Source organism: Orussus abietinus, unplaced genomic scaffold (genome assembly GCF_000612105.2).
Source record: "Orussus abietinus isolate OABI.00-Male unplaced genomic scaffold, Oabi_2.0 scaffold7, whole genome shotgun sequence".
NCBI lineage: Eukaryota > Metazoa > Arthropoda > Insecta > Hymenoptera > Orussidae > Orussus > Orussus abietinus.
This window is the reverse complement of record NW_019394453.1, coordinates 2012907-2028712: the sequence shown is the minus strand read 5'-3', so window position 1 is coordinate 2028712 and position 15806 is coordinate 2012907. Positions and strand designations below refer to the sequence as shown.

The 15806-nt window shown below is 45.7% G+C and overlaps 1 protein-coding gene across 1 annotated transcript; it reads right to left on the bottom strand.

Annotated features, from left to right (window-relative positions):
• Nucleotides 1-1672: 1672 nt before the first annotated feature.
• On the bottom strand, nt 1673-15642 carry LOC105704176 (hornerin). The gene is made up of 10 exons (XM_012433185.1): nt 15531-15642; nt 11828-13607; nt 5536-5968; nt 5252-5452; nt 4991-5184; nt 4004-4534; nt 3217-3371; nt 2867-3147; nt 2528-2781; nt 1673-2423 (listed from the first exon to the last, which is right to left on the bottom strand). The coding sequence occupies exons 2-10, from the start codon at nt 13595-13597 to the stop codon at nt 2214-2216; spliced, it is 4029 nt and encodes a 1342-aa protein (XP_012288608.1). The 5' UTR covers nt 13598-13607; nt 15531-15642; the 3' UTR covers nt 1673-2213.
• Nucleotides 15643-15806: the final 164 nt, after the last annotated feature.

Here is a 15806-nt window from a genome sequence, read left to right as displayed (position 1 = left end):
GCGCGATAACGAGGTAACGATTACGCGATCGTAGATTTCGCGGCGACGAGGCTGGGGCGTAATGAGACAATGAAATAATTCGATTGCGTCTGGTGTGAAATTCCCCAGGGTTTCCCACGGCATCTGGAGAGTTCCCTTCCGTTCTCGGAACTCGTTCTCCAGGTCTCATCGATCGATTTCTTCGGGTTCCGGTGACTTCCGGGGACTTCCGGCCGCGCGCCGAAGAGGCGCCATTGTTTCCCTCTTCCCTCTGCGCTTTCGCACGCATAACTCTCAGTAAAACCGCGACTAATCGCTCTACATTCCCGACTTCCCGGGGAATAATAAAGAGGCTCTCTCGAGGCATCTACGCTCGCATAATGTGGGAGAGATCCTGAAGATCGGTTCTCGAATTATGAGCGCCATTTCACCTGGTTTCCGCCAAGATGGCGCAACACTCATCGGGCTTATCGAAACCTAGGGCGCTCGTTAAACGGAGATTAATCATCGCAACACTCCGGATTCTCCGAAATGTTTCTAGATATAAACTATGAGACCTCTAGAGACCTCTGGGAGCCACGAAGCATTTAATTCCGCCATTTGTATCTCGTCTCATTTTCTTGTATCAATGTATATCATGGCGCTGGGGAACAAAGTGCGTAATTGAGCGATGGAATATTCCTTGCTTTCGCAAACGCGGAGATATGTGACCCGATGTTTTTATGGTTTTATATTGGCCAATTATTTGTAATAAATGACTATAAATCGGACAGCTATTCGGCCCTGTGTTGTTGTATTGTCGTTTGTTCGATTAGACGCAGACACCATTGGAAAGGGAAGTTCCATTGCGCGTCGTTAAATGGGACATGAATTTTACATTACTCGGACCAACGGCCGAGGAATCCTCCTGCAACTCGGGAGAGAAAGTCAAATAACGACGTGTAACCGCCGCGATTGAAATTCTCCCATGTGTGTAGGAAAATTATGAAATCGCGAATAACTCCATTGGAGGAATAACTGCAGTTTATCAGCGCGATGCGCTCTGATTGCGGTTGGAATATTTTCAGCCTCATGAATGAGTTCCATTACGTTTACTATTTCCTGATGTGAAATTTAAATTAGGAGTTTCAATGTACTGAGAATGAAATGTGGAACTTCTACGTGTTTATTATTATGCGGAATTAAGAATAGAAATGTGGATATGTAAAACAGCTCTTGACCTGCTCCTGATTGTCACGAATTTTTGGAACTGGTGTACGCGCCATCTAGCAGTGCCTTTGCGACTTATATCCACTTCTTGAATCCGTTTCAGATCTATTTAGTATTGTGTTATCGACATTGAAATATAATTTCAGTGGAGATTATCGAACATCGCTAAATCTTCCAAGAAGATACAGTGGCGCCCTCGATCGAGTTAACAGAACTACGTTCATAAAGCAGTCGATATGTAGTGCGCCAAAATTATTTTTCATACTTTTCCCCAAAATAAGAAATTCTTTTGATTAACGTCCGTTAGTTCAGCAGTGATATTTATTTCGTCAGTAATCGTACAAATTAATTCCGCGCATTAACCGTAATCTGCAGTTTAGTTTGTCGAACCTATTGACGATAATACTTAACTCTTGATCTCTGCAAGTGCAGGAATTAACGAGTGCACTAACAAATTACGAAGTACGGCGATATGCAAAACGTGTTTTTCTATCACAGTAATACAGATTATATTTAAGCAATAACCAATATACATGCACGATCTCGTATCGATAACGCTATTACGTTCTAATTCCAGCTTAACGACTGCATAAATACAATTCCGATGGAATGGACGAGCCGAGTGCATCTTGACATCCTCGAGACACCGACCTAGTATCGAAAGCTCGACAATATGCATACCAGTGGATGCACTATCCCTAATTCGTTACCGTACTCCTAAACGTAACACTTAGGATACATAAATTAATAAGAAATCAGACATTGTAGCTTTTTGAAAGTGTACATCAATGTAACAATCCCTAGCTTAGACTTAGTCTAGACGCGCAGCCTGGTCACACACTTTTCTGGCCTTGCTGGGAGCAATCGTTTACTGCAAGGCAAGAAAATGTCAGGGCCGATTAATAATTAATAATTAATCATTTGTATCGATGTACAGCGACTGTTACAGGTTGGGCTCCACACATCGAGGGAGTATGTGTATCAGTAGTACCCTTTGCACGAAGGTTCCTTTCAGTCGTTCCCATCTACACGGGAGGTAAGTACTGATTAGTTTCGGAAGGTAATTCGCTCTTCTGGCAGTCACAGGGTTGTTGGACATGGCTATGACTTTCGACATGTTGTTCCACCCTGGGCGGCAAATATGGCTCATGAGAGTGTGGAGTGACTTCATTCGAGGGTGGAGAACTCATCATCTTCTTGATCCAGTCGGTGTCGATCAGGGCAAACGTGGCGACCTTTGACAAAAAGATAAACTCAATTCTCTATAATACGTCCATTTTTTAAATTAAATGGTTAATCCAAGTCTTGGTCTCGAAATAGCTGAAATCTATGGTGGTACCTGATTGGTAGGCAAACATCCCGTGTCTTGGCTGTAGACTCCGGTAAGTTCATAGTTTCCATCCCCACGGTCGCATGCCAAAGGTCCACCGACGTCAACCTGGCACATGTTGTTGCTTTGCAGATGGGGTTTTGCACAAACCAGGGTTTCGTCAAAGTCTATGTGAGATTCGGCATTTTGGACGCGTTGACTGCACTCGTCAGACGGCAACAGATCCACATCGATGCCATGCATCAAAGCTCCAGCGACATTGACTGTAAATTGAAGGTTAGAAATTTGTTTATAAGCGAAAAAAACAATAGATTGATATATATTAAAACTTGTGTTTTAGAGATTCACCTTGCAGGACGGTCTTCCCCCATCCAGTAGCTATGCACTTCTTTCCTGGCTGAGGTTGGGGTTGCTCTCCGATGCACAAAGTGTCGACGTGCTGGTCCAACTTCAGGGGATGTTCCAGGAAAAGCATCGCCAAATCGTAGCTAGGACCACCGGAATAATATCCAGGATGTGGCACAATAGAGGCCACGTTTACAATCTCGAAAGGAAGAGGCTCCTCATATTTCAGCTCGTAGCCCAGCTTCCACTCTCCAGATTTGATGGACACTTCATTGGCTCCGAACCTGACCAAAGAATACTTATAAGTATCCCCGAGACATTTCCAAGGAAAAATTAAATTAAAAAGTGCTTACCCTTCCACACAGTGAGCAGCAGTCACTACGACATTTGGGGCCACAATAGCTCCAGAACATAATAATTTTCGATCCCGGTTCGACAGCACCATTGCTTGCCATGGGATCTCACCAAAAGCAACGTCGACGTCGCTTAAGTCACTTGGGCGTTGTACCTTGATTGAGAAGATGACGTTGACAATAAAAATGGAAACATGGCGAGCGACGATGAAGAGGGAAAAAATAACAGCCACAATGAACACGACTTACTACTCATTTCACCCTGAACATATAACATGAATTATGAACACAATGAAATATGCGACATATAGATTTTAATCACTCGGTCCATACGGTGTGCCAATCGATGTCGGTGTCATGAGTCACAAGAATGTACAATATGAATCTAAACTCGAGGTGTAAACAGAACATGAGGCGATTTCGACAAATGTACACGACCAATGCAAGCAAGAGAACAAAGAGCAATTATGGAGAGAAGGCGAGAAGATCCGCAGTCCTGTTTGCGTTTCAATCCGATTCATTAGTACTTGAATTACCGCGATCACGGGACTGGGTCTTTTTTTTAAAGCAAGGAGTCCTCTCTCCACTCTTTTCGCTTTTATTTCTTGTATTCTTATATACTCATATTAACAGATTTGGCACCGACTACTCGACCAGAGACACCACTCTGGAGGTCTACAAGTTGACCCACCGCAATTGGAGGATCTCGCACCACGTCCTGACCTAGACACTACCTACATCAAGTAGTAAATCGCTGATGGCAGCAGAGTGAACATAACGAACTTACTTTGTTCTTCAGTCCACACTGAGACCCAGGGGTATGGGGTGTGATAAAGACAGGGCTCTGGTTGCTGGAGTCCGGATGATAGCTGGTCTTGACCGGGGATTTGCGTCCCGATGACGAATCCGGCAAACTAGGGAAGGGAGCTACGGGTGGTCTGGTCGGGATCTGAAGAAAAGTTGGTGGAGGAGTGTCCGGAATGGGAGCTGGCGATGAGAATTCAGGTGCAGGGGTCGTGACCTGAGGCTTGTGGCTTGGTCTGAGGAAAGGATTAACTGGCAGTTGGGGTAACTGGGGCAGGTTGAAATGCGGCCTGGAAAACGTCTTGGTCGGCTGCAGGGGCTTCGTTTGCTGCGGCGTCTTAGTAGAGGGCTTCTTCGGTGGCCGGGTCTTGGCGATGTTGAGGAAAGTTGGGAAGCCTTGCTCGTCGAACCCGCCCGAGTAGTTGGCCGGAAGATTGCCCGTGGGCCACGGGTCGACGTAATTGGGATCACGGCAGCACTTTCCAATGATTCCGTTATCCGGATTCTTGCATGTCTGCAAGGTACACCTCATGAATGCATGCACCTACCTGTACGTATCTACATGCACGCATGCATTGTTTGTTTTTCTTTTAGCAGTCAATATCGAGAGCGAGGAGATAAGTGGAGGCCCTGTCGCGCACGTGGAAAAAGAATTGACAGCCGTAACAAGAAATTTTACTTGCTCCTACAAACGTGAGCACTTGAAAATGGACCAGAAAAATGTTTGCTAAATCGACAACAGGAAGGATTACTTCACGGGGGCAACACAAATTCTATTCACCGTTGCAATATCATTTTCTAGCAACAACAAATTGCATATCGCTCATTCGTTCGAGTAGTGGCAATGATTTCTACTTGCGATTTCTAGCTGATTTCTACCTGATTTCCAACATAAAATCCACAATTTCTCGAGTAGAAGGATGGGATCACCCAAAGAGGGCTGGATCCTTCCTGAAGGAAGTGGACTTACGCTCAAAGGGACTCGTCTCAGGATCTGCTCGCTGGTGAGCGTAATCGGCTCCGTGCTGATAACTCCCCCCATGGTGCAGAATTTCTCCTCGACGCAAATCAAGGCGGCAGCACATCCGACCTGTGGCGGGACTTCTGGAGCCGGTGGGAAGGCCGCTGGAGGTAGCACTTTCGAATCCGCATCGCTGGCACCACCTGCTTTTGACACACATCTTGAGAAATCGAGGAAGCGTTTTTGCAGAAACGTGAGAGCGAACCATACCGTCGTTTTCCCGGGGTGGTTGAGAAAAGGAAGGAACGTTGCTGGACGAATCGCTACCCAGGGGTGGCAAGTATGGCATATTCTCAGCTCCTGCATTAGGGTACACGTAACCAGGCTCTCCAGTGTTCAGATCTCCTCCAAACTTATCTGCAGTCTGCACGTGTTGGTCGAACACGCTCGTTGCGGTTTGCTTATGGACACCTGGAAAAACCTCCCCTAAGTTAGACTCTGATATATCGACAAATAGCGTCTGGAAATATTTAATATAAATAGTTTATGTTCACCTTGCTCGTAGGTGCTTCCAGACTTATGGCCGAAGAGGTCACTGGTCCCGGAAGTGGTCACATGGATCAGGCCATTTCCGATCGTGGTGGCGGTGGGATTTTTGGTACCCACCACGTGGATTAAGCCATCTCCACTCTGGCTTCCGGAGATCGCTCCATTTCCGAAACTGGTTTTGATCGTGGACTGACCAGTTGGACCCTGAGTCGTATATTGGACGCCATGGCTCGATATGTCAAACTGTCCCTCCTGAGACTGCTCCTGCCCGTGATGGGTGCTTTGATGACTGCCCTCTTCGTGTCCTGCGTACGAAGACGATTCCGCAGAAGAAGTCGAAGAGAAATCGACCCCGTGGACGATCCCAACTTGGGTTGGAACCCCTGAATAGCCTTGAATGGTGCAGCAAACCTGACGGTTGATGTCGCACTGCTGAATCTGCAAACAAAATTATGCGCTTTCATTAGCGGCCGATTTACTACGCGAGGAGTCATTCGCACGTCGAAGGGGAAAGCTTTAATCGCTGGTAATCCTGGTAATCGATGCAAAGTTTCCAGGCCTACAAAATTACGCAACGACGTTATCAGCATTGCACCGGCTTTATTATCTCCCGTCGATATAGCATGTGGTTCCTGAGCATGTGCGGAGTTTCTTCAATTTCTTCACTCTCCTGGGAACCCCTTTCACCCGGCTGATCGAACTCTTTTATATAACGCCTTGAGGAATAATTTTATTCCTCCCTGACTTTTTTCTCGCCACCAGAGCTAATGCCATTAATTGCCAATCAAATATCTGCTCCGAATTATCGACGTTGGAAGGAACGGTGTACCGCTTCGGTTCTCTACCGTTTTGGTCCTTTTTGGATTTCGATTCCGCGTCCTGGATTTTCTCACATTCTTTTTTATTCGACGTCCGCACGTGGTAGAAAGCTAGGGACCCTGTGCCAATTTGCATGTCCAATATCCAAGCTGATTATTTCGGTCTAAAATCCATTCCCTTGGCAACAATAAATCCAACGCGCCGACATTTTCAACGATCTTCTCCTTTAACCTGATCGCCCGATATTCCTATGCATAATGGATAAACAAATTTTGACTTGGACCGGAATTATGCTAATTACTGCTGCGACCGACATAAGACACGTCCGCCAGATTCGGATACCTCTACTAATTTCTACTGAATTTCACAAGACACTCCAAAACATGTCGAATTGCAAGACAAGTTGCGAAACTCGATGATCGGAATTCAATACAAAAAGGGTCACTAGAAACAACGAATTAAAACTGAACAAGCTAGCTGATCGATGATGAGGCTTAAAAACTGACATTTCACCAGGTGCGCTCACATCTCGGATTCTCATTATTCCTCAAGGTAACTGCATGGAAATGTGTGGAACTTCTCGATTGACCGACTGGACAAAAAATCGTCGGGTAAAATTTCAAGTTTCCAGAAAAAAAATCGACCTTTCCCACACCTGCACGACGCTGCTCATAATCATCCAAGGATTAAAAAATGATATCAACTCCATAATTGAGATAAATTACCGGATTATTCCTCAAGGTAACTTCATCTATATCTGAAACTTCTCTATTGACCGACTAGACAGAAAATCATTTAGTCAAATTCCAGGCTTCAAGCAAAAATCGACCTTTCTCAGCAGTCCTACTTGACGTCACTCGTCATCGATCCAAAAATATATAAAAAAAAAAACTGGCGCCAACTACTCCAATTGAGGTGAACTTTTTGAAAAACATTGCCCAATTCTCGAGGTTTCGTAACGTTCCTCGCGAGGCTCGAGGGGCATGGGCAATAAATATAAATCGTCGAAGGTTGTTGGGCGACCTTAGGTGCGATGAACCTACACAAGGTGAACCAGTGTCGCATCGAGAGAGCGAAATCGTCTTTCCGAGGGAACCCGTCGTCCTTAGAGACGAGATCGCTCAATTCGAGAGCTCCAACTTGACATGGACATTCGACGGATTCTGTGGACCTTCGGGCCTACAAGAGTTGAGAAACTACATTGACAAACGCGTCCACCAGGAGCTACCGGTTCTGCCTCGACTAGGGAGCCTCCCAGATACACGCCTAATGGATCCCCATTAAATAGAGATAAAATGTACATTTCGGCCGTTTTCAGACATCGAGGAGATACCCACGCTCCCGGATTTATCTGTTGCACGTGAATGTACATGGACTTATAGGAAAAATAATTCACCCAGTGGCGCACCTCGTGGAACTTCGTAATACTACATGGCACCTCATGGCACCTGCTAAAATGTCTAATCTGAAGCGGATGTTGGAATTAATAGGTACATTTTAATCAAGAAATTTTGGGTATCGGCATACGTGTACCCGTGTTCGTGGTTTGTGCAATTAGTTTTTCATGTAAGATTCTAGAGACACCGACAGGAAACATGATTAACATCTCGCAAGCCGCAGTTGTGGTTAGCGGCGTCCCATTTATCCAATCACCAGCTGGGGTTGGATGCCATTCGAGTGCGCTTTTAAAACGTCGCTGTAAGCTGGACGAAACTGAGTGATTTTACGGGCGTAATTATTTATGCTCGGCCTAAGGGTCAGTGCTAGAAGACGAGGATAAGCAATCGACCGCCCGGCGCTGTTTTATTCGTAATAAAGTCCTAAGTCTTTGCCAGCGGATCATCTTAAGAGGATCCCCGGTGAGTGCCGCGGGAAGAAAAAAAAAATCGGTAACCTTTCCTGGAGCCAATTATGCTAATGTGATTATCATTTCTTTTCAGAACCGGAGGCGTTCAGGTGCATTATTTTCCCGTGCAGTTGCACGGCTCGTCCTGGACGCGAAAGCGGTCTGGACCAAAAAGTATGAAAAGGGGAGAGAGAAAAATCCCGGACACTCTTGTTCGGGCACCTCCGTTGCGAAATTTAGCTCGCTGGTTAAGAAACCATGTCAAGTTCCCCATTAGATACATCACGAATTCGATGTTCCGCCTCGACTAGTGGGGGGTCCTGATGTTGCCCCGTTGTCGCTTGTCACCCGTGAAAAATGCGTGGCGCTTCGCGAATGCGTGGGCGTTAACTCGAGTCTCTCCTGGAATCTGATACCGCGCTTTCCTTTATTTTTAACCCCCGACCCTCCCGCCTTTCTCTCACCTGAGGTACTTGTGCAACGAGCATATTTATTCTCTTCTAATTGACCGTAAAACCCGCGACAACGCGCCTGCGCGACGATCCTTGCTCCACGCCCAAGGATTCTCCCCACGAGGACGGGAGTGTTAAGGATAACACTCCTTGACACGGTCGAGAGATTACGCACTCCTGTCTCGTTATCGCGGGCACCCATTTTGGAAAGACGATGCGATGTACCGAATTCTTTACGATGATTTTGTCATACTCATTTTTATAAGGACGATGCTATATACCGAATTCATTACGATAATTCTGTCATACTTATTTTTATAAAATCGATGTACCAAATTTAATTCTCGGTTATGAAATAAAGAAAAATTAGGGAATTACTGCGTGTACAAGTGTACGTAGAGGTCATAGAAAGTAGTTTTGTTTAGGGAGGTAACGGACACGAAGGTCGGTCTCTCAAGACGATTTCATAATCCTTTACCACAGGGATTCCCCTCTGGCAATAACGCGCGCTCAAGAAGAATCACGATGATGTACGATTCATAATATGTCCTTTATTACGGTACCCATATGGTCACATACGGGTACAAATCTCCATGAGGATAATAAAAGTGGACTAAACGGCGAGCGCGGCATGTCCCTTAATTTATGGATCTTTCTCGTTTAACGCCTACCGTTTTCTCGAATCGCAATCGAGGATTCCTTCTGAAAACACTAATATTCAATAATATCCCATAATATTCGCTCTCCGAGGAAAAGTAAGACCACTTTTAACGGCGCCCGAAATCCTCAAGCCGAAATTTTCACCGTCTCCGATGTTGTTTATTTTTGTTTTTGCGAATTAAACCGGAGGCGCAATAAACAGATGTGAGTTATATTTAGTGCCGGCAATACCCGGAATTTTTACGTGAAACGAATTATGTAATTCAAGGCCCATAATGTGTTCTTTATTACGAGACCCATATAGTTACATATGGGTGCAAAGCCGGCCGAGGATAATAAAAGCGAGTCGGACGAGAATCCTTCTTTAGGTTTATGGTTCTTCCGTTTTATGCCTACACTAAGAAAAACGATTAGTTGACTGAAATAAATATATATATTGTTACCAGAATCATACATAATCGCAAGAAAGAATTATTTCTTCGCGAATAAAAATTGATACAGTCGATTTATACGAATTTTATTTACCCAATCTGACATTTGGACGTACTTGACCGCAGGATTGTTTTTTTTTTCATTGCATATTTCTTTGCCAATCAACTTTTTTTTTCTCAGTGCATCGTTTCATCGAGTCGTATTTATTTCATCCGGGTTTTTCGAGTAGAGGGCCGGTAATAAAAAAATGTCGAAAATGTCAATAGCAATCGAAGAAGTCGAGGTCCTTGACTGACTTTTATGCCGATAAAACGGAACGTGCTTTCGAAAAATCCGTCGAACGATGATTTGTATGCATATCCTGCTTAGCGTACGACCAAAACAGTTATATAACCGCCCCGTAGGAGCAAACGTTTATTTAAACGCCACGAATTCAGACATATTTCACGTTAACGCCTGACAGATTCTTCATATGTGTGTATCGAAGCCTCTCCGAGTGCTCTCCTGCGAGAAATCGTGGCGATGTATGTTAATGTATGCAAATCTGCCCTTTCTCTCTCCCCCTTATTCCCTCAGATGAATATGCGACCATTAAACGTTTAATTAGTAAAACTGCCGGTCATTTGGCTAGGTCTCTCGGGTTCACCATTAACGGGCCCAAAATCGCCGACTTTCCAAACCGAAGAGCGAGTTTCTCGAATTTCTGAGGTCAAAGTTCGCCCAAAATGTAGAAAGAGAAAAAAAAGTAACATCCGGCGAAATAATATTAATATATCGCAAAGGTATTTGTAAAAGTGCCCATGTGAATTAACACAATCATTCGCTATTTCGTCGCCACGATAGATTACAGTAAAAGACATTTAATTCAAGTAGAAATGCCCTAATCGTTCCAATTAATGCGTAGTAAAAATAATTTTCAACACTTGGCAGCGTGACGTTTGTAACTTTGTCCGTTTTCGATTTATCTGCGTGAAAGTTCGGTTACGAATTGTGAGAAAGAAAAAAATAAATAAAAACGATGTGTGTAAAAATGAATGTAAATTTCCATGGATTTTTGTCAGTGTAGCGGATCTTGGTGGGTGATTTTTTTTTCATGTCTTTTGGAGGGTCCTGACGGTTTTAGGATAAATTTAAGAGACCTCGGCGACCTCGTCGTTAATTATTTATCGCAATAGGAGGCGACAATGACGCACGAGGGAGCGAACCCACGGCTCGGGAAATTATCATTACGGACTTTACGATCGAGGAGAGACTTAACGGGCGATATGGCGAATCGGGTTAATCGCGGAAGCATCGGCCCGCCCATAAATTAACTGCTGGAATTCCGTAACGCTTGTATAACACGACCGAGTCCCTTTTTAGGCCCCGAAGATGAATTAAGGTACGCCGGTAATGCGAGAGGCCGCGGCTACTTATTTCGGGGACCGGACGTGACCCTCTGTGCACTCGCCGTTCGAAAGTGATTTTTTAACGTTTTATCAATTTATCTTCGTTTCTGAGGGAACCCGAGTGCGCGGACTTTCAATTATCACTGGATGCGAGTTGTCACCTTCGGGAAATGCCGGACCTCGCGGCTGGAATTTCTGATAATGCAGCCGACTTGCGATGCATGTAAAGCGACATGCAGTGAGATAATCGTGCACTGGTCTTTTCCCATCCTTAAAGTGCTCGCCATTGTTTTCGACGATGACATAATTCTTCACTGAATCACGACTCGACTAGCTAAGACACCTCACTGTTCTTAAAATAAGCTGTAGGATTTTTTTTCCCCCATTAAGCATCACATACCATAAAAGTACCCCGAGAAGAAGAATTCATTGAATAGTCCCAATGAAATATTTTCTCAATTTAAATATTAATTATTTGACTCGAGCAGACTCTAATAATTTGTTCTAATTCTGAAGAAAGGTGAGAACTTCCAGAAAGTGGAACGTTGTTCCTTTTTTATTACTATCGTCATTGAAAAGGGGAGAATAATTTCTTTGGCGAATTATTTTCCACCTAAGGTGTTCCTTTCTTTCAGTTCTCCGTAACTCGTAAGTTTCTCTTCCGCCGATGACAGTGATTTTTTAAATGTTTTCGACTTACCCCAGATCTGACTTGCATGATGCCAGCTCCGTTGGTGTTGACAAAGCCATTATGACAAAGATTCTTGTTGACGCAAATCCTGCCAGCCCCGCTGCAGCTGACAGTGAGTCCACCTTCTGCATCGGGACGTCCTTGTTGGGAATGATCAGGTACCAAATTGGTGCCGAAGAAGTCTGGCGTCTGCGTGATCTGGCTCTGATCTATGGGGATCTGTGCAGGTTGCTGAGAGTGGGCCCCATCATACCCAGGCGAGGTGGGAGTAATCAAGGGGATAACGGGAACCACAACGGAAGATCCTGATCCAGGTCTCAAGAAAGGATTGCCAGGAGCCACGTCAATGCCAGCGGTGCCTGTGGTTCCAGGATAAGTCGGGGTCTGAGGAACGTGAGGAAGCTGGGTGGTCCCGGAACCGGCACCAGGCTGAAGGAACGGATTTTCAAGGCCGATCACATGGGGAACCTGGGCGTTGGAGGATGAACTCGCGAAGGAGGATGCAGATGCAGATGAAGATGCCCCTGCGGACGCAGTGGAGGGTCCAGCAGCAGTTGGAGCCGGCTGGAAGGGTCTGGGAGCAAGACCGACCCCGAAGAAGGGGTTCTGAGACAGGTTGACATGGCCAGACTGGACTCCATGGGTGCTTCCCGAAGAGGCGGTGGTCCCAAAGGAGCTGGACCCTGAGAACTTGCCCCCAGAGGATCCTTGGCTCAGGAAGGGATTGCCTTGGATGTTGATCGCGACGTGGCTTCCTTGAGAAGATCCCTGAGCGGCTCCACTTCCTTTGCCGAGGTCAAAGGTCCCACTGGCAGAACATCCGTTGCTGGAGCATCCTCCAGAGGGCCTGCCATTAGGTCCAAAAGGACTCTCGGGTCCATTCCACCAGTACTGCAGGGAGCCTTGGCTGGGACCAGCATTCCCGTACCCAGTGGACCCAGATTGACCGACAGTTCCGAGAGAAGCCTGACTGGATCCAGCATTCTCATATCCAGAGGACCCAGATTGACCAACAGTTCCCAAAGAAACCTGGCTGGAGCCAGAAGTTCCATAATGTCCAGATATATGGGACTGGTCAAGGACATTTGACGACTCCTGTCCCACTCCCTGGTATTGTCCTGACTGAGTCTGGCCGATGGAGTTGGACAACCCATTCGAAGCATCCAGTCCGTACAGATTTCCGTTGGATCCGACCTGAGCATTGGAGCTTGCCGAGCTGGATGCAGAGCCTTGAGCAAATCCGTTGGACGCCCCGGATGAGGAACTTCCGAAGGAGGTAGCTACTCCTCCTTTAATTCCGTACGTTTCAGCAGGTTGGAAGGATGAGGAGCTGAAGGACCCTGAAGAGGAGCCAACCTCTCCACCCAGACTCAGGTCTCCGGTTCCAGGGTGACCCAATGAGCCGTATCCAACTTCCGATGGAGATGGCTGGCTGGACGCTCCTGAATAGGATTGACTGGAACTTCCCAGCAACCCTATTGGCACGGCACCGTTCAAGGTACCCGAAGAGTAGCTGCTGCTCTGGCTATGACTTCCTCCACTGGTGCTGTAACCAGAATTCTTGACCCCGCTGTAGGTCTGGCCACCCAGCACCCCTGAGACTTCCACGTTATCCTCGTTCGACTGACTGTAGCTGTTGGAATTCGAACTCGAGGAGGACTTCTTATAGTGATATCCGTCGGCCAAGAGGGTACCATCGGCGATCTTCGAGTAGGGATGACCACTGATGCATGCGGCCAACGCCACTGCACCCAGCAGCATCAGCGAGGTCCCTCTCATCTTGGGCGACCTGGAAAAATTCGAAAAAATGATGTCTCCCCTGGATATATACATATATATAGAAGATGTCCTGGCTGACTGAAAAAAATAGTAGAGGAATTTCCGACTCCATTTTCGCTGTATAAACCATGTCCGCTTTTAAAACACTCTTTTTTAAAAATACGAGGGATTATTCCCTCTGATATGCATGAAATTTCGATTGTTTTTAATTTCTTTATAGACATTTAAAAAAATGTATACAACAAATGAAATTTCATGGGGGTTGACCTTCCTTGTAGCCTCCATATTCACGTTGTAAAGTTTGAAACGATTCGGTGAATCCAGATTGGAGAAAAGTTTTATAAATATTTTGACCTTTCGTATATATAGAACGACCCTTTCATACCACCGTAAGGGGATGGAAAGGGGTAGAGCAGAGAATATACATTTCTAATTCTGCTTGCAGATGTCGAGAACGAAGATCTCTTCCCCATTGTGGATAAGACCATGAAATTGGATAAATTGTCGGGTCAAAATGATGTGCATCTCAACGGGACCTATCATCACCAATCGAAAATTCCTCTCCTTGTAGATGCGTCGCCCGGACGTCGGGGATGTCATTCGTTTTAAGATTTATCGTCCGAGACTGAACTCTGATGCTCGTATTGCGAAATAACGCGAATCCCGCGTCGAGGGGGATAATGAGATGCATTTATACAAAATGGCTTTCGATCGCGACGCATCGCCGAGGAGGAGCGGCGAGATCTTGGAATTGATAACGGGGAATCTGGTTGAAGTAACGAGCCATTTCTCATCCAGGCAGTTTCCCTTTTTATGCCCCGACTGGCTCGAGTATGCTTCGTTTATAAATTGAAACGGTTTATTAATAGCGAAGGTATCTAGAGGCGGTTAGACTCGCCATTTAACGGAGACCCTCGCAACTAGCTCGCCGCATAACAGGCTCGTTAGCAAACACTCTCTAGATATTTCTGTCTCGCCGTTGGACCTTCAACTTGAACGTAATTGAACGGCACGAGACTTGCCTCTTATCCCCTGTTAGCATTAAACGTTAGCGAGGCTTGCTCAGTCAGTCAACAGATGCGCAACGGGATACCTCTGTTAGGTAACTCTCGGAAACTCTTCGCGATGTGACGAATTATCGCACTTCCTTTAAGTCAAGATTAAGCAAAAAAAATAAAAGAAAAAAATTTGCTCAAAAGAACTTTTCCCGTCCTGCAAGAAACGTGAGAAGTTCCTACGAGGAAAAGTTCTCCATACAACAACTAATTTCATATCATTTTTTCCTAATTCATCCTAAAATTAGCCATTGAAAATCTTCAGGTTCGCCCTCGAGGTTGAACTTCAAGTGAAAGGCTTAAAGTTCCAATTTTCAAATTCCATAACGCAGCACCGATAAAAGTCTCCTGAAATTTCCCTATATTTTACACGCCTCATAACAGAAGTTTCACGTCGGAAAGCCTTGAACCGTTAAACCTATAAATTAGAAACAATATAAACGCACCCAACAGGGTAAATTCACCATATCAGTGCATTGTTCTTAGAATTAAATGTAACATTACGTTATATATATATATTTTTTTTTTATGAATTAAGACTTGGACCCTGAATGTGCTCTTACGGAGACAATGTAATTCTCCTGCAATTTACAAATAATTCGAAATAACCAACGATTGAGTACGTCAATTTACATGGGGATTCTTTCAGTGTCAGAGAACTTTTCCTTGAGAGCTTTGAAGAGGGTTCTTGCGGCACTGAACACCTTAAACACGATCGTCACAGTGTACTCTAGGTACTCTTGCACAAATCACACCCCGTGGTCGCGGTAGGCTTCGGTGCATCGGTGCATCGGTGCACCGGGGCGCCTCGACGCCGGCGTCCCGAGCACCGGATGCACCCTCGGAGGACACCATCGGAAGCGACGCCTCGTACTCACCTAATGAAGGAGTCCCTTTAAAAAATGCACGCGTGTTGCTCACAGAAAGTCAGTGTGACTGGCGACGCCTCCACATCCCAGGTTCTCTTATACCATACTCGCGCGATGCGAATCCCCACTATGTGTCCACCCTCCTCCGTCCTTCGAGATCCTATCCTGGACACACTATCGTCCGTTTGCTCTTATGTGCTCTCGTGTGCTCTTATGGGCCACGGGAGTGTGGCTGAATTTCTTCGACCGAGTCATCGAGCTCCTGGCCGAACACGGACACGCAGG